The sequence below is a fragment of the Panthera tigris genome, chromosome B2 (genome assembly GCF_018350195.1).
Source record: "Panthera tigris isolate Pti1 chromosome B2, P.tigris_Pti1_mat1.1, whole genome shotgun sequence".
NCBI lineage: Eukaryota > Metazoa > Chordata > Mammalia > Carnivora > Felidae > Panthera > Panthera tigris.
In genome coordinates, this window is record NC_056664.1 from 45049356 (window position 1) to 45070255 (window position 20900).

A 20900-nucleotide genomic window follows, 5' to 3' on the forward strand; every position below is an offset into this window, starting at 1 on the left:
CTGGCTTTGTATCAGAAGAAAATTTTGTGTTTGATTTACTTTCACTATTTGAAACACATTAGGTATCAGAATACTAAATGGAAGACAACTCTACTTCCTTTCTGGGAATTACAATAAAAACAGTAGATAAAATGTCAAAGTTGTGTGTAGTCACTTATGATACATCATAATACATATTTTATTACATATTGTACAACATTATACACATTGATTAAGAACAATTTGTTCTGTGACTTGGAATATTTTTGATAATATTCTGAATCCTACTATGGAGACTATATTCACTGAGTTAAAGAAAGAGTTCAGTACAGGTAATGCTAGAAAAGATGTGTTAAGATGTGTATTTAGTAATGTGTGTTCATACAACTAAGATCTTTCTCTAAATGCCCTAGGACAATATGACTTGTAGCACTGTTATTTCTGAGCACACCAAATTTTTTATTTAAAAAAAAATCACTGAAATAATACATGTTGAAACAAAATTCAAGGAATATAGAAGTGGCTTTTGTGAAAAGTACATTTCTTTCCTTACAGCCCTCCCCCAATCTCCTTCCACTTTTCGGAATCTGGTAGATACCTTATAGACTGTTACCTATGTTTTTAACTGAATTATTTGTGTTCTCTTCCCCATTTGTATACTATATTTTACACCATAAATTTAAATTCAAAACATTATTATATAAACTATGTTAATGTTCACCTGGGACTTACCTGGGAAGTTAAATTCTAATTTTTCCGCTTAAGGAGAAATAATAAATTTTGTTCTTGCTACGGTATTTCAAATCGTTAGAAATAATTTATTTAAAAAAAATTTTTTTTAATGTTTATTTTTAAGAGAGAGACAGAGTGCAAGCTAGGGAGGGGCAGAGAGAGGGGGAGACCAGAATCCAAAGCAGGCTCCAGGCTCTGAGTGTCAGCACAGAGCCTGATTCAGGGCTTGAATTCATGAACTGTGAGATCATGACCCAAGCTGAAATCAGATGCTTAACCGACTGAGCCACACAGGCACCCCTCAAGTTGTAGAAATAATTTAAATCAGGAAAGTTTGAGTGCCAGAACCTGGGTTTCTGGGATATCTCCTGACCTGGCTTTTTGGATAAGCACTCATTGTCTACTTGATAATGTCATCTGTGGCCACAAGGAGTCTAGCAGCTTTGGGAGAAGGATCTTCCTTCAGTAGGCCTGATGTCTTTTGAGTCATAGATACTATAGCTCTCATTATTGGCAGTTCTTATCCTAAAATCCCTTCAACCTAGGACTGAAAGCACAAATATCATATTTAAATCCATGTAACTAGTGTGAAAAATGTGACTATTATAAATTGTTGGGGTATTTTCAGTCCATTTCAGTGTGGTATGTCTGAGTTATTTATTTAGTGTTTTTCCCACTCTGCTTCACTTGGCTCTCATTAACATTCTTGTGATGGAGAAAAGAAAGGAGTAGGAAAGAAAAGGAGTAGCCACTGAAAATGAATGTATGTAACTTTTCCTCTCTTTTCCTACTTTTGCCTTTTCCAAATGGGGGAGGGATAGTTGGCAATAGGAAGGCCCTTTGTCCAGGTTGGAGAGACAATAGTTATGTGGAGAAGAGCATATTTGGGAGAGAGAATAGACTTAGAAACTTTCAAAATAGTCCTGTTATATCTGTTATTGTTGTTTTCCTTCATGATTTTGATATGATGGCACTCAGAAGGTACATACTGATTTCATATTAAGGAGATTTTCTCCTGTTGGTCCTTTCAGTTTGGACTTAAAGGTTTTTTGTTACTATACAACTTAATTTGGTCATAAGAAAAATGAAAATCTAATGATTTGATGTAGTTCCTTCTGGATTATTCCTTATACACTATCATTTATATTCTAAAAACAATAAATACTATAGGAATGGGGCAAACCATTTTTATTAGGTTGGAAATCTCATTTTTCAAGTGCGGGTCTAATGTTGATGCAGTCAAAGCTAAAACAGTGGGCATATGTTAAATATTTAATCCTGCTTATATTCTTAAATCTTTAGTAAAAATCACTTTTCTGTATCTTCTGATTTATGTTTCATAGAGTTTGAGGTACTAATTCTATATAACACTTTTGGAAATTCTGAATGTCAAATTAAAAATATTGTGTATTCCTTAAATTTTAATTAGCATAAGCAGAACTCACTCTGCTTAGGGTAACCTCTTTCATTTGAGAAATAAGAATAAGTTTTTGCCCTTTAATTTGTGTCATTCTTTGTGACTTTTACTTAATTCTGTGATATAGAAGTTAATTGCTTACTTTTTTCAGATTATGATCATGCACTGGCAATGATTAGATAACCAAATTATTAATAAAGATACAGCATGAAGAAGTGGTTTGTGAATTTTGTTGATCATCTTTTAAGTTGTTTTTGGTTACTGCAGTCAGAGTTAAATATCTTTGATTATTTTAATAGATGAAGAATAACTATATCCTTCCCAACCTTTTTAGCTCCTTCTCATTTGCTTATATTTCTTATCTCCCATTTGTTTATGTTTCTTATCTCCATTTAATTTGCTACTTCTTATTCTTTATCTGTGAAGCAAATAAATCAGTGTAGTTGCATTCTTATTTATTTATTCTTATTTTTGTTGGCCTATTTTATTGCATTACATTATTACATCAATTTTAGGGAGAATTGATAACCTTATGATAATTGGGTTTTTAATTACTGAATGTGACACGACTTCCCTTTTGTATGTCTTCTTTTAATTTCATACTTTGCATATTTTCTGTTAGAACTATGACGTAGAGCAGGGTTCATCAGACTACAAATTTTTCTGACCACCTATGAAGTGTAAGTTTCCAGTGTTTCTTCCTTCTTCTGCCCTTTACTTCCTTTTACCTAATCAGCCAGTAAATAAAACGCATGTTAACATAGTAGCATCTATTTTCCACCAGCTTCACTTACCTTCCTGATTTTGAAAACGATTCCAGGAAATCCAGTGAAAAAGTGTCCTCACTTAAGAAGAGTATCAAGTATTGACAAATTCAGAAAACCTTTTAATTTCGTCCTACAAATGAGAAAAATCTCTTAGAAAATAGGTAATATCAATGCAAAACTGGCCAACAAAAAGACAGTGTGCATAATGAATGTGGTATGCTCTTCGTTATGGTATTTGGTGGGGAGATTAAAAATTGTAATGGTAAGTGAGAAATGGTTCCATAATTTGAGAGTTTGGTTTGATCTGAACGTTTCAGAACCATGAAAATATTTGCCATTCTTGATGGACCTGCATTTCTTAAGATTTTCCATTTTCGTAGGAAAAATAGGAAAGTAACTTTACTGAGTGTAAAATTTTACAGAATTTGGTTTTGTTTTTCAGAAAAATACAAAATATATTTTTTCAGTATATATAATCTGCTTGCATATCTTCTGTTATACCTATGACTTAGAGCAGGGTTCATCAAACTACAGCCCGCAGGCCACATCTAACTGCCTGTTTTTATAATGCCCATGAGCTGAGAATGCTAGTTAAGAATTCATAAATAGTTGGAAGAAATCAGATGAACAATATTTAACATCATATGAAAATTATATGAAATTGAAATTTTAGTGTCTATAAATAAAATTTTGTTGGAGCATAGCTATGCTTATTCATGTAAGTATATAACTGTTTTTCCACTACAAATGGCACAGTTCATTTTTCCAACAAATTATATGGCCCATAAATCCTAAAATATTTTACTATCTGGCCTCTTCTAGAAAAAGTTTGCCCAACCTGACTTAGAAATTATTGTTTGTTTTATTGTTTGTTTATGTATCTCAGAGTTTCTTTGTATCTTGGGGTAGAGGTGGTATCCTAGCCTTTCTTTACCTCTTTCTCTAGTTCTGAGAAGACTTACACTCATAATGAGTCACTGTTACCAAAGTGTGTTGCGTTTTTTAGAGATGTGGGGGAGAGAAAAATGTTGAAGACTGTTGCTATCATGTTTTGTATAATAACCACCGTACCTGTTTTTTTGGGTATTTTACATTTGAGGATTTAATTTGATAAAATACAACTTAATTTGCCTGTTTACTCTTCCCCTGTTATAGGAAATTAAGAGAGAGCCAGAATCCAAGGATGACAATTTGCCCATTAAACGGGAAAGACATGGGAATGTAGCAAGTCTTGTACAACGGATAAGTACATACGGACTTCCAGCTGGAGGAATTCAGCCACATCCACAGACCAAAAACATTAAGAAGAGTATGTAAATAATTTCTTTCCTGTTTAAATAATTCAAAATAAAGGATGTTTTATAACTGTTTAGAAGTTATGAAAAGAAAAATTAGCTTAACCTTTTGTGGCCGACTGCAGAAACTTCGTACATATTCACATTTAAGTTATCGGCCCTGTAGTCATTTTTCATAAGATATTTGAGCATGAACTGCTGACGACTATTAATAGGAATTATAAATTAAAATATTAGGCTTTGTTTTCTTATTAGCCTTACAAACTGTTGAATAGTTAATGCTTTGCCTTAAATTTATTTTAATACCTTTTATTTAATGGGATGTTTAATGTTTGTTCATTTTAAGCAGTGTAGATGCAAGAATTTTGATAGTATGTTTTCTCCAGTGGTCAGACATCTGAACATATACTCAGTTTTCCAAGGTCATTGGCCCAGCAGAGCGCCCTTTAAATATTTGGTATTCTATAAATATGTTAGAACATTTTAGTATAGAGGGAGAGCACCCCATTTGAAATCAGACATGAGTTTGAGTCCATCCTATGACCTTAGATCATTTAAACTCTTGAATTTTATTTTGCTTCTGGTGAGAAAGTGGTAAATAACATAGATTGTATTGCTGTTTTCAGAATGCTTACAGTATTGGGAAAGACTCATTAAAAAAAGTATTCAACATTAAATGTGTACAAAATACAACATTATGGGAGCAGATAGTATTTTAACATAGTACGATCTGAAGCCCCTTGAGAGATTGAATACTGATTACTAGGATGAGAGTTAGTAGTAAATGAGTATTTAACCACATTTATCTTATGTCAGTGCCTTTGATACTGTGGCTTGTAAAGTCCCCTGTGGAACCAAGTAGTCCACAGTGAAGAAATTTTGTTCACATACATTATCTAAATTTCTCCTTATATCTTGTTACTTTCTGTGTTACTGTCTGTGAAGTTTGGGGGAAGACTTTACTTTCTAGGTGCTGTCATCCTTTGATTATTTTCATTAAATGAAAACACATTTTCATAAAAATGAAAAAGATTTCTTGACAGAAGACAAGGACAGAAGAATTCTTCTAGGACGGAAGAATGCTGTGTGTTTTTTGTTTCCCACTAAACGTGTACAACCAGTATTTAGATACTACCTGTACTGCTTTCAGCCTACTGCCTGAAGGTGGACAGTTTCAGTACTTTTAATTGTCCTGGATGTTCAGACTCTGTTTCTTTAGAGACATGGGGATAAATTACAGAGAGTGTGTTCATATCCTACAGGTGAAACTGTATATAGAATTTCTGTGCACAGGAGAATTTTTAGGCCCATGGAAGAGTTAGTTACTTATGACCTCGATTGTAAAATCAATTTACCACTTTTAGCTTTGCTGAGCTAAAAGAAGGGACAGTTTTCTTAAGTAGAGGCTAGACCAAGGGCTTCAAGGTTATGATCATTTTATTCATTTTGTCTCCTAATAGGAAAAGACACACTACATTTTACTTTCCTCAAGAACACTGGTCATAATTCTTTTCCTTGTAAAAGAAAACCTGTTATGTAGCTGGTGCCAGGAGACTTAGACTTTTTCCTAAGGATGCTCCATAACTTGTTTTTAAGTGCATGTGCAACAAGGACTAAATTGGTCATTTGGTGCTAACATGTAAAACAGGATGCAGGTTGCTTTTGCTTTGATTGCTTTTCCAGGAAAAGCAAGCTAATGTTTTTTTTTTTTTTTTTAATCTAATTTTTTTGGTTACTGTTTGTATCTTATCCTTAATTCACAAAATAGACCAGTTACTCAAAAGGTGGTTTATTGTAATGTTAAATAGTAGTGGATACTACTAACCAATATTATTAATAATTTTAAAAACCCCACAAAACTATTGTAAAGGTTGATAATAATCACTGCAGTGTGAATGTTCAATTTTAATCTCTGTGTGCCAAGGCAAGTGAAATCTGCATGTGTATTAAATGTATAAGCACCTAAAAAGAGAATTTCGGATACATCCTGTGGGGTTAAGTATTTGGAAGCTGGAATTGTTAGCTATTTTTCTGTAGTTTCCAAAGCCAAAAAAGTGTTGGTTTTTTAATGAAGTCTAGTCATAAAGCCATTGAAACTTTTGCTGTTGTGTATAAGTTAACCATAATAACTGTGGTGAAACAAACAGGTTTTTCTACAGTGAGCGCAGAATAATGTTTTCCAGGACAATTATTGTAAGTTGCTAAAGTTATAGAAGAGAACAAGTTTACACATCTTATAGCAAAAACACATATTAGTCCCATTGCTGCTGAAGCCCTTGTAAAAAATCAGGCACAGAGATAATGATTGTAGAGTAATATTACTTAGCAAATAAATAATTGCCATCTTTCAGCATCACAACTCTGTATTCTGTTCAGTGAAGAATTGAGTAGATATTTCACTTTGCATTTGGAAAAAAAATTGATGCCATATGTGAATCTACTCTTGCTATACGTGAGGGAAGGCATCATTGCTTGTAACTTTGTATTCATTATTAGTGCTGCAAAAGTGATTTTTTATCTAGTTAATAATTACTTTGAATGTAAAAGATACATTGAGATTGATACTACAGAAATGATCTTGCTGCATGAAAAATTAGTTGACCAGAATGCCAAACATTAGTGTTTCATTACTAGAAAATAGTTGCTAGCAAATAGTTTGCCTCCTGATTCTGAGTCAGTGCTAAAGAAAATAATGAAAATTCTGAATACCATCAACATACGGTCATTGTCTATACATTTTTACAGCATACAGTAAAAAAAAAATATGAGCATATTAGCTCAGGCTCTTCTCTTTGATATTAAAATATTCTGACTCAAAAGGGGAAAAAGGCTCATCTGACTCCTCTCCAGCTGCAGCTTATCAGATAAATAGGATAGCGTGTTCTAACTTTCTATTTTCTTTTGAAATCTTCTAGAAAGGTTGAAAGAATTGTACTATGAATATTTTATATTCTTAAGTTTAATGTTAAATTAAGACTTAAGTTTGATGTTAACATTTTTCACATTGTCCTTCTATCTGTATACGTGTATGTAGAACACATTTTTAACTGAATCGGCTGCAAGTATGTTGTAGACATAATACCTCATCCCTAATCACTTGAGTTTTTTCTTCATGATGGTGATGACAATCTAAGCTTTGATTGTTATAATCAAGAAGTATATCAGCCGTATAGTTAGATTCTTCAGATAACTTGATCTTTCAATTAATGCTCTAGGCAGTATGAGCTTTTTATTGCTGAGGATAAGAAAAAAAATTAAGGAAAATTCAGCCCTATATAGCAAATGGCTCTGTTTCTTAGCATTTTATTATTTTCTTTGCTTATTGGAGAAAGAAATGGGTAAAAAAAAAAAAAAATTTGACATCAGAAAATTTTCAGTGCTACAGTAAAACGTGAAGATAAATTTCCAGAGCCAAACAGAACCAAAAGTAGATCAGGAGTCCTTTTGCTACTGTCTGTGAAATTGTTAGCATTCAGCCTCCTAGCTTCTGAATGTGGTGTGCTCTTTGTTTTAGTATTTGATGGGGAGATTAAAAATTGTAATCTTAAGTGAGGAATGGTTCCATACTTTGAGAGCTTGGTTTGATCTGAATGTTTCAGAACCATGAAAATATTTGCCATTCCTGATGCAGCTGCATTTCTTAAGATTTTCCGTTTTAGTAGGGAAAATAGAGTAACTCTACTGAGTGTAAAATTGTATAGAATTTGGTTTTGTTTTTCAAAAAAAAAACAAAATATATTTTTTTAATGTTTATTTTTGAGAGAGAGAGACAGAGTGTGAACAGGGGAGGGGCAGAGAGAGAGGGAGACACAGAATCTGAAGCAGGCTCCAGGCTCTGAGCTGTCAACACAGAGCCGTAAGTGGGGCTTGAACTCAGGAACCTGGAGATCATGACCTGAGCCAATGTTGGACGCTTAAACTGACTCAGCCACCTAGGTACCCCAAAATACAAAATATTTTTTAAAAGATTTTTTTGAAAAAGTTTCAACATTGATGTGCTGAATGCTTTAATACCTGTGAATTTGAAGACTATGAGAACAGTGTTAATGGGGCAGTCAAATCTGCCAAGTAAAACTGGGTATGGATGATGATCCAGAACTTGTAGTCTAACAGGGGAAAACATCAAGTTACTATAAAACAGAAATGATAGTAATAATTACCTCGTAGAAAACGGGTATTAACATGTCAGGTAAATACTATAAGAAGTGCTCAATAAATGTTTGTAACTATTATTATAGTTTTTAAAGTATGCAGCTATGATTCAAATAAAGGGGCAGTTCTGTACTGGGTTGTCAAGCAAGATATATTTAAGCCTTTCTTAGGTAAAACTTGTCATTCACATGAAGATTGGGGATTATGACATTCCAGGTAGAATTGCTACCTCAGGAAGAAGATCCATGGAGATAAGCAACCACATGGTATTTGCAGGTAGTAAGGATCCAGCATGAGTAGATTGTATGAACTATGTTAAAGCACTTGGTAATTTTTAAAGGAGACAGCATCTATAAAGTGGAAAGATAAAAGGCTTAAGAGTCGTATGTGGGTATGATTCTAATTTTGCCTCTTTTTAGTTCTTTGGTCTTGGACATGTTATTTAACTCCTGAGTTCCTGTTTCTCACTGGGAAAAGATGATGACAACAAACTGTATTATCTGCTGGGGAGATGTTTGTGAAGGATTTAGAATAGTACTGGTACATAAAAGGCATGAAAGTATATCCCTGCTTTTTTTCCCTATATCTCTTTTATCTACTTCCTTGTCAATAGCTTTACTTATAACACATTGATTTGACAAATTTTCTATTTCATTGTGGATCTGAAAAGCTATATAGAGGTTGCTTGTGATAAAATACTGGTTATAGTTATTTTACAAATTGACTTCTATTCAGGTATCCTTTTATTAACTAGTCTTGTACATACTATTTTATTTTCTTTTGTGCTTAGCATAGGTTCTGATACATTGTAGGAATTCAGTAAACATTTACGAGTAGATACTGTGTATGCCTTTTGAAGTATAAAAAAATCTCAAAATTCCTTTCATTGTGCTGGCAATTAATAGATGAACTCAACAACATAGGCAGTCACTTCAACTTATGAGTAAACCATATTTAAATATGGAATTATGAAAATTTTTTGTTTTTTAAATGGCTCATATTTTGTAGCAATAATAGGGGCCTTTCAGGTGTTTTTATCTAATGTGGTTCTTTGAAAAGAAAAAAAAAATCTTTGTGAATAATTTTGCAAACTACTTTGGAGAACACTCTGGTGAATTATGCTTAGTGTGACCAGGGAGAAAAAACACAAACTCCAAAGTTTCTTTTTATTTTTTTTTTTAAATTTTGTAATTTTTTTTTTTTTTAACGTTTATTTTTGAGACAGAGAGAGACAGAGCATGAACAGGGGAGGGGCAGAGAGAGGGAGACACAGAATCTGAAACAGGCTCCAGGCTCTGAGCAGTCAGCACAGAGCCCGACGCGGGGCTTGAACTCACGGACCGCGAGATCATAACCTGAGCCGAAGTCAGCCGCTTAACCTACCGAGCCACCCAGGTGCCCCAATGTTTGTTTATTTTTGAGGGGGTGGGGGAGGGGCAGAGACAAAGGGAGACAGAATTCAAAGCAGGCTCCAAGTTCCAAGCTGTGCCCCAGTGCAGGGCTTGAACTCACAAACAGTGAGATCACGACCTGAGCTGAAGTCAGGTCGGATGCTCAACTGACTGAGCCACCCAGGTGTGCCACAAACTCAAAGTTTCTGGTTAAGATATAACTAGGATCCTCAAAGTTAATTGATCTGCTTGGGAGCAGGGGGGCTAATTAATACTCTATCCACTTTAAATAATTTAAAAGATACTAATACTCATTAAAAAGAAGTAAGCTACATTTTTTTCTAAAGGCCTAAGATCACCAAAATGATAGAAGGATTTTCTTTGAAGTGCACCCTGAGCAGAAGAGAATTTCTTTTCAGTAATGTAGATCATTTTCCCTTCATCTATGAAGTGCTAATGACAGAGAACACATTTATGGACTCATTTTCTCAAGCTCACTTTAACTTCCAGAAGTATTTATGAACTATATTTATCTATAGTATAAGAGATGAGAAGTTTTCTTATGGTATGCATAAAAACCACTATTACTACTTAAAAATTAACTCTGAGATGTGATGAAAGTGACATTTGAAAAATTTTACTATAAACTCTAGGTTACTTATAAAAGTATGGTCAGTGTTTTTTTTTGTTGTTGTTGTTTTTTGTTTTGGTTCCTTCTATTGTAAAACAGTTTTAAAATCAGATATTATTAATTCCTTAATGAAGTGGGAGAAACAGAGGTGTAACTGTTTCTTATTTGGAGACTCTAGATCCTTCTGCTTGATTGTCGTGTCTGTTTTGCACCTCTTTCATGGTGTTGATTGCATGCAATATGCTTCTTTTATTGTTTTGGAGGTTCAGTTGGATTTATTTTTTGTCTTGATGAACAATTTCATAGATCCATAAATGTCAGAGCTCAAGTAACTGTCATAGTTAATCTAGTCCAGCTCTTTTACTTTGTAGTTTAGGACATTGATTCCCAGAGAACTTAGGTGAAATAACAAGGTAATGACGGCTATACTAGAACCCAAGTCTTCTGACTTCTAGTGTTATTTCTTTTAGACCATGGCATCTTTTTTTTTTTTTTTTTAACTATATAAAAAAGTTTATTTGGACTTGTTTTGACATGATTTGATGTAGTTAAGTTGTATCTATCTAGACTACTTCTCAGGAGTCTCTTGTCAGCAACAACCATCTCCTTAGAATCCTTGTATTCCTTGTATTATCAACTCATTGGGAAAACTTTTATCTAGAATGTCTGCTACATCTTTTCCACCTTATTGTATTGTATTCATGTTTAATTGTGTAACTCTGTTACCATTTCGTCTTTGAATTCTTCCACATCTGCTCCACTCCAAACCTATCCTTTATTAATTTTGGGGATATTTGTAGCTTGCACTAAATATTTGCCATCTCATTATGTATTTGTATTTTATTACTAATTGCTTCCTGTTTCCTAAATTCTGTTAGTTCCTTAAGTGTGCATTTAAATTATTAAGAAAAATCTTAGGATTGTTGGTGGTAAAGGGCTGATGGAATGTTGATACCCTTGGCATATTTCTTGGCATTGATGCCGTATGGTTAGGCCTAGATAATTGTTCATATGTGTGTGTGTGTGTGTGTGTGTGTGTGTGTGTATGTGAATAATGGGCCTAGCATAAGCACTATGCTGGGTGCTGGGGAGAGAGCATTTAACAAACTCAGTGCCCATTTATCTTTGGCGTACAGACTACAGGGAGTACACACAAGAAAATAAATCATTATGATAGATTGAAAAGGAAACAGATTTGTTAGTAACAGGTAGGTTGTAGAAGTAAACAGTGTTAAGTATATAAGCACAAGGGAAGAGTACCTAATCCAGAAAGCTGTTTTGGAAGAAGTTTTTTCTAAGTTGAGACCTGAAGATGAGTTGAAGACAGCGAAAGGTGGACTTTGTGGATGAAAGTGAAGTGTCCTTGGCAAAAGAAACCGTATATCTAGGGATGCATGGGTGGCTCAGTCGGTTAAGTGTCTGACTTTGACCCAGGTCATGATCTCTTGGTTCGTGGGTTTCAGCCCCATGTTGGGATCTGTGCTGACAGTTCAGAGCCTGGAGCCTGCTATGGATTCTGTGTTTCCCTCTCTCTCTGCCCCTCATCCCCTACCCCCCGCCCCCAAATAAATAGACATTAATTTTTTTAAAAGAAGCAGTGTATTTAAGTCTCAAAAGGAATAGGGCTTGTCATTTTCAAGCAATTAGAAATCAGTATAATTAGATCATTGAGTGCAAGATTGAGAATCACCTAGGAGATCTTAAAGTACAGTTTCTGATTCAGCCTGCTCGGGCTGTCATAACAAAATATCCCCAACTAGATGGCTTAAACAACAGAAGCAATATTATTTTCTTACAGTTCCAGAGGCTAGAAGTCTAAAATCAAGGTGCTGTCAGAGTTGGATTCTGGTGAGGCCTCTTTTCCAGACTTGCAGGTCTTGCCTTTTCGCCCCAACCCCGCATCCTCACACAGCCTCCTGTATATGTGTGCGCACGTGCACACATGCACAATTAAGTGTGTGTGGGGATTAGGGCTCCATTTTTATGTTAGTTGACTGTAATTACCTCTCTAAAGATCCTGCCTCCCAGTACAGTCAAGGACACAATTCAGTCCAGAACAGGTAGGTCTGAGGTGGAGCCTGCATTTCTAAGAAGCTTTGAAGTGATACTGTTGCTGCTGGTCTGAGGAACATAGAGGATTTGACTAGCAGGAAGTAATCCTTTTATCGGTAATACCTGGTCATCTATCCATAGGTACTTTAGTGATTAAATTTTAAAGATGGGAGTGAGTCTGAGTTCTGAATTCTTAGAGTTTGAAAGAAGTTGAGAACCTCAAACTGCATGGTTATAAGTTAGCATTATTTGTCTAAATAAATGAAGTTCGTTTGAAAAGTTAAAGTAAAATTACTGTTATCTTTACCTATGTGAATTTGATTTTTATCTGTTGGAAAGCAGAGCTGTTAAAGAAGATAAGATACATTTTGGATTTATTCATTTTGTGTCTTTTTAACACAGACACTTTTAAATTAGCGCATTTTGAGTATTCCTAGACTTCGATCAGGAAGTCGTCTGAAAATTACTGTCTTGGAGGATAGCTTAGCTATGATAAAATTTGTTTTGCCGACAGTGTCTTTTATTGTATGTGTTTTTAGTCTCACAATTGGCATTGGCTGTTTTACTTTTGTCTAGTTGGGGATCACACGTATAAATAGATTTCATGGCTATTTGTAGTTGGTTTGAATTTATTTTGGCATGAGTAGATTGTAGTGTGGGGGCAAAGTGAAAAGCCAGCCAGAACTGATTGTGGTTAGCTGCTTAGAATGCTTACATGTTTTGATTTTTATTCATACATATACAAACTCATACATACATATAGCAGTAAATACACTGTGTAAATAAAAGTGCTGTTATTTGTTTTAATGATCTTTCTCAACCTAATTTTGTTACTAATTTACTTCCTTTAGAGACCAAGAAGCGTCAGTGTAAAGTTCTCTTTGAGTACCTTCCACAAAATGAGGATGAACTGGAGCTGAAAGTGGGAGATATTATTGATATTAATGAAGAGGTAAGGAAAACCTATGTTAGAGACGAACCAGCAATTGTAATTGATGCTCTAGGTAATAGAAAACTGACTCGTAAGAATATTAAGTTTTCATTAGAACTTTTTTATGAGTTTCATTGCTTTTTATACACATTTTAACATACAGGTTTTAAAATGGTTCTTTAATGACTTATGTAAGGTTGTCTTATCCTTTGGAATAAAGCTTTATTCATTCTTTTTTTTTTTTTTTTCAATATATGAAATTTATTGTCAAATTGGTTTCCATACAACACCCAGTGCTCGTCCCAAAAGGTGCCTTCCTCAGTACCCATCACCCACCCTCCCCTCCCTCCCACCCCCCATCAACCAAGCTTTATTCATTCTTACTACACCTGGTCTTGTGTGCTTACTGTATTTGTATGTATTGACTTCAGGAATAAAAAAATGTTAAGCTAAAGATTAATGTAATGTAAGTAGCTGAGAATAAAAATAAACATTTTCTTTGATTCTGAATTCACTTTAGGCACAAAGCAATAAAATAGAATCAATTTTACCTTCTGCATAGCAGAGGGATACAAAAGTAGAATCTCTTTAAAAGGTTTGCCTTATTTGAATTATATTCAGATGTTAACCAAGGGATATTAAAGGAATTAAAGGAATATTAAAGGAATATTAAAAGTTTTATTTGGCAGCTGAAGATCCCATTTTCAAAGTGTATCTTTTGATATCATGTATAGTCATGTATATCATGTATAAGGATTGATTTTTATATCATAACATCATGTAATTTATCCCTTAATGTTTATATTAAATTCCAATGTATTTATACAAAAGACAATTCTGTTTTATTTCTATCAGGTGGCAATAATAATTTTTATTGAATTTATGTGTCTGAAGCATTATGCTAAGTGTTTCACATTTATTATTTTCTTTAAATTTCTTAACAGCCTGAGAAGACAGGAATTTTTATTTCTACTTTATTATATATGAAGAGTTTGAGTCATAGAAGATAAGTGATTAACTGTTCTAGTTACTGTTGATGCATATCATGCTATCCTGAAGTTTGTAGCAAAGAACAACTGTTTTATTAGGTCATGGATATTATGTGAGTCAAGAATTCAGATAGGGCACAGCTGGGATGGCTTGTCTGTTCCATGATGTGTGGGGGCTTCAAGTCGAAAGACTCAAAAGTTTAGGTGCTGGTAGAATGTTAGGAAGGCTCCTTTACTAATGTGATTGGTACCTAGAAGACTTGAAGACTGCCTCTGGAGAGCCATTATGTAGCTTCTCCACTTGGCTTGGCTTTCTCACTGTATTGGGGCCTTAGGATACTTGGACTTATTGCATGGCATTTCAGGGCTCTGAGTGTAAGTATTTCAGTGAACATGTTGAATTTTAAGCTAAAGATTGATGTAATCAAAGTAGCTAAGAATAAAAATAAACATTTTAGAATGCCTACATGTTTTGATTTTTATTCATACATACAAATTCTATGGCAGTAAATACAGTGTGTAAATTAAAAGTGCTGTTACTTGTTTTAATGATCTTTCTTAACCTAATTTTGTTACTATGTTACTTCCTTTAGAGACCTTTTATAATCAGACCTTGGAAGTGGTAGTGTCACTTTCACCCTATTCTTTTGGCTACAAACATGTCAGAAGTCAGCAAGATTGAAGGCGGTGGGGACAAAGACCACCACTTCTTGGTGGAGGGGTGTCCCGATTACCTTGTTGATGAGCATGCAGGCTAGGAGATCTTGTTTCAGCTATTTTTGCCCATGCCCATACACACGGCATGCAGCAGAGCAGAATCTTACTATTCTTCATTGCTGTGCTATCTTGCCTTTTGAGAATTCCTTAATTTATGGGAATTATAAGGTTATTTACCCTAACTACTCCCTTGCTGCCAATTTGTGATTGCAGGTGTAGGTAATACATTTTCTGATGCTTCTCTCTTAGTTGCCATTTGGTCTACATATCTCCATCACCATGGTTTGAAGAACTCTCAAAACTTTGGAGTCTCTTTAAATCTGCTAAAAAAAATTCTGAACTCTTCACTCGTAACCGCCTTCCATTTCTTCCTCAGACAGCTTGTATTCTAGCCATCTTGTATCTCAGCTGTATATAGTCTAGAAATAAGTCCTTTATTTTTATGTCACTGTATTTTTCATTTGCTTTGTACCTAGAAAACTCTTACTCAGCCTTTAATGTCTAGCTCTTTTGTCATTTCATTTTAGGGGAGCCTTTTAAAAAATATTTTAAGCCTTTCTCTTGTGCTTTTTCAGCATTTTGTTCATAGCTTTGTTACAGCACGCATTGTATTGTAACTACCTGCTTAGTGTTTGTTTTCTTTAGGTTATTTCACTCAAGGGCAGAGATTTCTCATATGCAAATAGCAGTCTTTCCCTAGTAGTTAACACCAAGGTGTTATACCTAGTGAGTGCCTGCCAGATGAATACCTTATTAAAGTTTGCTTTGTAATTCTGAGGTGAAAACACTTAAAACATATTTTAAACAGAATAAAGAGCCTTTTCTACCTATGATATTTCATGTACTGCTGTTAAGTGAATTTTCAGAATGAATAGTTTATACTCTTAAATTTTTTTTAGAAGTTCTACATCTTAAAGCAGTTATTAAATATTATTAAATAACTTCATGAAACTGAGTAACCTTGTGATTAGTGAATGTAAATATTTTTCTAAAGAGTTTGGTTCCGGAAGATATTTCTGGTTGAGGTGGGGAGAATGTTTTGAAGAGCCTAGTATCTGGATTTTAAAAATAAGTGATTCTTTTTCTTACTTGGGTTAAGAGTCACTTAAAAGGGAAATTATATTCATCAAGCTTTTTCCAAATAAAAAATCTTCATGTACTTAAATAATATATGAAATAGATTATAAATATTGAAATGATTATAAATTGAGACTTAGTTGGGTTTAAAAGAAGTGACATTCCAGGAGAGAGCTATCTACTTCCTGCTACTAATAACTTATTCTTGGTTATCTGATATTTTCATAACAATTATTTATGTCATACATTGCACTTGATTACAAATTCTCGTTGTAAATGTTGTAAAATACTACCGATATGACTAATCCTATATATGATCAATCTAATCCATTTAGATTTAATTTACTTAAAATATATTTTCCCCATTGTATTTCCTTAACAGATTTAAAGGGATTATTTTGCATCATTAACTTTGTGCTCACTTATGTAGCTTAATTTTCCCACAGTGGGAAATTTTTATCATTTTTGAGTTGTGAACTCTTTCAGGTAGAAGAAGGATGGTGGAGTGGAACCCTGAACAACAAGTTGGGACTGTTTCCCTCAAATTTTGTGAAAGAATTAGAGGTAACAGATGATGGTGAAGCTCATGAAGCCCAGGAGGATTCAGGTAGATTGTTTAAAAATTTTGAATAGATTTAAATAAAATTATATATGATCTAGTGTTTATTCTGTATTATTTGAAACTCTGTTCTTGTGTTGAACTCTGAGCTTCAGTTTTTCTACTTTTATGAAGCAGCTTATGACAGGGACTTAAAATGAACTAAATTTCCTAGGCAAATACTTTAATATTTTTCCTTCTCTGATGTTTGTTTCAACCCAAACTAAATGTTTAGTACCCTGATTATGAATTGATAGTCCTTATGTTTTCTGATTTCTTCCCACTTAAGATGTACTGCTACAGTGTTTTGATTTGAGTTTGCAAATGGCTAAAATCTCCTTCAGAGATTTTAGGAATTGAAAAAAACTTGCTTTTGTGTTTTTCCATATTGAGATAATTACATTTTTTTGTGCAGCCAGAATGTCATTTAATTATTTTGTGATTGCCATCATTTATAGACTCACCTGCAAATTTATCTTAAATTTGCTCACCATGTAAAACTATGATCAAGAGCATTTTATCCCAAGCTAAATTTAAATTATTTTTATTATTTTTATTTTTAAGAATTGCTGTGGAATTAGTTTTTTTTTTCAAGAGAAATTAAATTCATAAGTGGTAATGCAGGGATAAGTAGCTCTTTTTCTGTATGGAACAGTATATGTAGTGAGGTTTAATATACTTATCAAAATTAAGACATTAAATATTGACAGTGTTCAATTTGACAATATAATTTAATCCATAGTTCATATACAGATTTAATTGTTCTAGTAATGCTTTATATAACTGTTTTTTTCTCCTATTCCTGGAAAAGCATGGAGGGAATTTGTTTCTCAAGTTTCTTTCTTGAGAATTGTTTCCCAGCTTTTCTCTACTTTTTTCTTGACAATTTTGAAGAGTTTAAGCTGGATATTTTATATAGTAGATCCCAGTTTGGGCTTTTCTCCGGATTCCTCATCATTAGTTTTAGGGTGTATTTTATTGACAGAATTACAAAATGATGCTGTCTCATTGCATTATATCAGAAGGCACATGATGTCTGTGTGCTTTATTTTTGGTGATGTGAAATTTGATTCCTTGGTTCAAATTGTGTTGCCTGTAAATGTACTTTTTTTTCCTTTATAATTGGTAAGTGTCTTGTGGGGAGATACTTGGAGACTTTGTAAATATCCTGTTTCCTCATCAAACTTCTCCCAACAGTTTAAGCATCCATGGATAAATTTTGCCTGAATTAGTTATTACTTCGATAGTTGCAAAATGATGATTTTCTAACTCCACCATCCCATCTTTGTTTATTACTTGACATTCTTCTCTAAAGAACTTTTATTTCTGCTCAGTTTTAATAGGAGTGCCTGGGTGCCTCCATCAGTTAGACATCTGACTTCGGCTCAGGTCATGATCTCACGGTCTGTGAGTTCAAGCCCCACGTTGGGCTCTGTGCTGACAGCTCAGAGCCTGGAGCCTGCTTTGGATTCTGTGTCTCCCTCTCTCTCTTTGCAACTTCCCCACTTGTACTCTTGTCTCTGTCTCTTTCTCAAAAATAAACATTAAAAAATTTTTTAAAAAATCAGTAGTAGTTTTAACTCTAATCTTACTTTTAGAATAAAATATATGACCTTAGGAAGCAGTAGAGGCCAGTTTAATCAGTGAATGTTTCTTAAGTTTCTTGTGTGCTAAGTGCTAGTTTGGTTTTGTGAGGGCACAGAATCCCCTCTGCAGTCCAGAAGCTTAAGGTCCAGGCCTCTGGGCGATGAGACAAGATATGAACTCAAATTTTAGTACATTTTAGTCTGGAGTAAAATGATCTGAGTATAAGAGGTACTAGTGAAATATAGTTCTAAACGGAATATATTGTTTGTCACTTACTTTGTAGGTTTTCATCTTCTCAGAAATGTTCCAGGAAATACTAGAAATAAAATATGCAGCTTGGGGGCGCCTGGGTAGCTCATTTGATTAAAGGTTTGACTCTTGATTTCAGCTCAGGTCATGACATTGAGCCCAGTGTTGTGCCCTGAGCCAGGCTTTGCCCTGGGGGTGGAGCCTGCTTAAAATTTTCTTCCTCCTCCTCTCTCTGCTCCTCTCCTGCTTGTGTGCTGTCTTAAAACAACAACAACAACAAAAGCAAATATAATATGTAGCTCTGACTGCAACTTTTTTAGAAGATGTTATGTTCTAAACTTCTGTGTTTTTCCTTCTAATCATTCTTGCCCTTGTTTTCCTCTATATGGACTTTTTTTTTTTTTTTTTGAAAAATGGTTGTTGTAAAAAACATATGGAACTTATCATTTTGACCATTTTTTAGCATAAAGTTCATTTGTTGAATAATATTCTGTTGTATGTATGTACTGCATTTTGTGTAGCTGTTCATCCATTCATGGATGTGTGAATTGTTTCCACCTCTTGGCAGTTGTGAATAATGCTGCTAAAACATGGGCATACATATATTTGAGACCTGTTTTCAATTCAGGTACATACCCAGAAGTGGGATTGCTGGATTATATATAGTTCTTATTTTAATCTCTTAAAGAAGTGCTAAATATAATTTTCTATAGTGTTTGGCCTATTTTACACTTCCACCAACAGTGTAAAGGGTTCTAATTTGTCCATATCCTTAGCAACACTTTGTGTTTTTTGATATTAGTTATCCTAACGGGTATGAGATGTTATCTCATTGTGAGTTTGATTTGCTTTTCTCTGATGATTACTGATGTTGAGTGTCTTTATATGCTTGTCGACCATTGTGTATCATCTTTGGAGAAGTATCTGTTCAAGTTCCTTGTCTGTTTTTTAATCAGGTTATTATTATTATTTTTTATAGTTGTAGGAATTCTTTATTATGGACATTAATTCTTTATCATGATCTTTATATATGATGTACAGTTATTTTCTCGCATTCCGTTGACTATTTTCTTTGTTGTAGAAAAGTTTTTAAGTTTAATGTAGGTAGTCTGTTTTTTCTTTTGTTGCTTGTGCTTTTGGTATCATATTTAAGAAGTCATTGCCAAATCCAGTGTTATGAAACTTTCCCCCTGTATTTTCTTCTAGGAATTTTATAGGTTTTGGTTTTACGTTTAGGTCGTTAATTCATTTTGAGTAAATTTTTGTGTATGGTTTTCAGACAAAGGTCCAACTTCATTCTTTTGTATGTGGATATCTAATTTTCCTAGCAGTATTTGTTAAAGATGTTACTGGACAGAGGATCCGTTCAAACTCTGCTTTGGTTGATCACTGCTCGAAAATTAATAGGAGACAAGTGATGGTGGGAAAGAAAAGGTTGCTTCTTCAGGAAGTTGGCAACCTGGGAAGATGGTGGTGGATTAATGTCTCAAAGACCATCTTCCCCATCCAGGCAAAGCTGGACAGTTTTAAAGGGGAAGGCATGGAAAAAAGGGAGGGGCAGGGGTGCAACCTGCAGGAGAAGCAGGTGCCCAGGCAGTATAGTCATATGTGGACATGACCCTGAACAGACTTGCTGGCAGCAGCAGCAGTTGGTTTTGAATGTAGTTAGGCCTTATATTCTGGTCCCTTCACTCCTCAAGGTCAGTGGTCTGCAAATCTCAAAGTAAGTTAGTTCTACTGCAAATCAAGGGACTTAGGTTAGCAAGCAAGGAGTGCAAAACTTGAAGCAATTAACCTTTAACACTGGTTGGGGCACTGTTACAGAGAGGCAGTTCTTTTCCCATTAAGTGATCATAACCCCTTGTTGAAGTGCATTTGACTAGTCTGTGCACACTTTTATCATGGCACCCACGACCGTTGTACATGTTTATGACTTTCGTCTCCAGCAGGCTGTCAGCTATTTATTTTGTTTTTCTTCTTTTCTTTTTTTATTATTTTTATTATTATTATTATTTTTTTAAAACTTTTTTTTAACGTTTATTCTTGAGACAGAGAGAGACAGAGCATGAACGGGGGAGGGGCAGAGAGAGAGGGAGACACAGAATCGGAAGCAGGATCCAGGCTCTGAGCTATCAGCTCAGAGCCCGACACAGGGCTCGAACTCACAGACCGCGAGATCGTGACCTGAGCTGAAGTCGGACGCTTAACCGACTGAGCCACCCAGGTGCCCCAAGCTGTCAGCTATTTATAGGCAGCTATTTATGGGCAGAGACTATAGAAGGGTCCAAAAAATGAATAGCTTATGAGCTGTTTAATTTTTACTCCAGAGTATTATA

General features: G+C 34.4%; 1 protein-coding gene across 1 annotated transcript in view; it reads left to right on the forward strand.

Moving 5' to 3' along the window:
• The window catches only part of LOC102955036 (CD2 associated protein), a 139994-nt gene that overhangs the window by 52287 nt on the left and 66807 nt on the right, over positions 1 to 20900 (forward strand). Inside the window, exons 3-5 of the mRNA XM_042986523.1 lie at positions 4051 to 4204; positions 13268 to 13368; positions 16617 to 16737. Coding sequence (XP_042842457.1) covers positions 4051 to 4204; positions 13268 to 13368; positions 16617 to 16737 — 376 coding nt within the window. The remainder of the gene's footprint in view (positions 1 to 4050; positions 4205 to 13267; positions 13369 to 16616; positions 16738 to 20900) is intronic.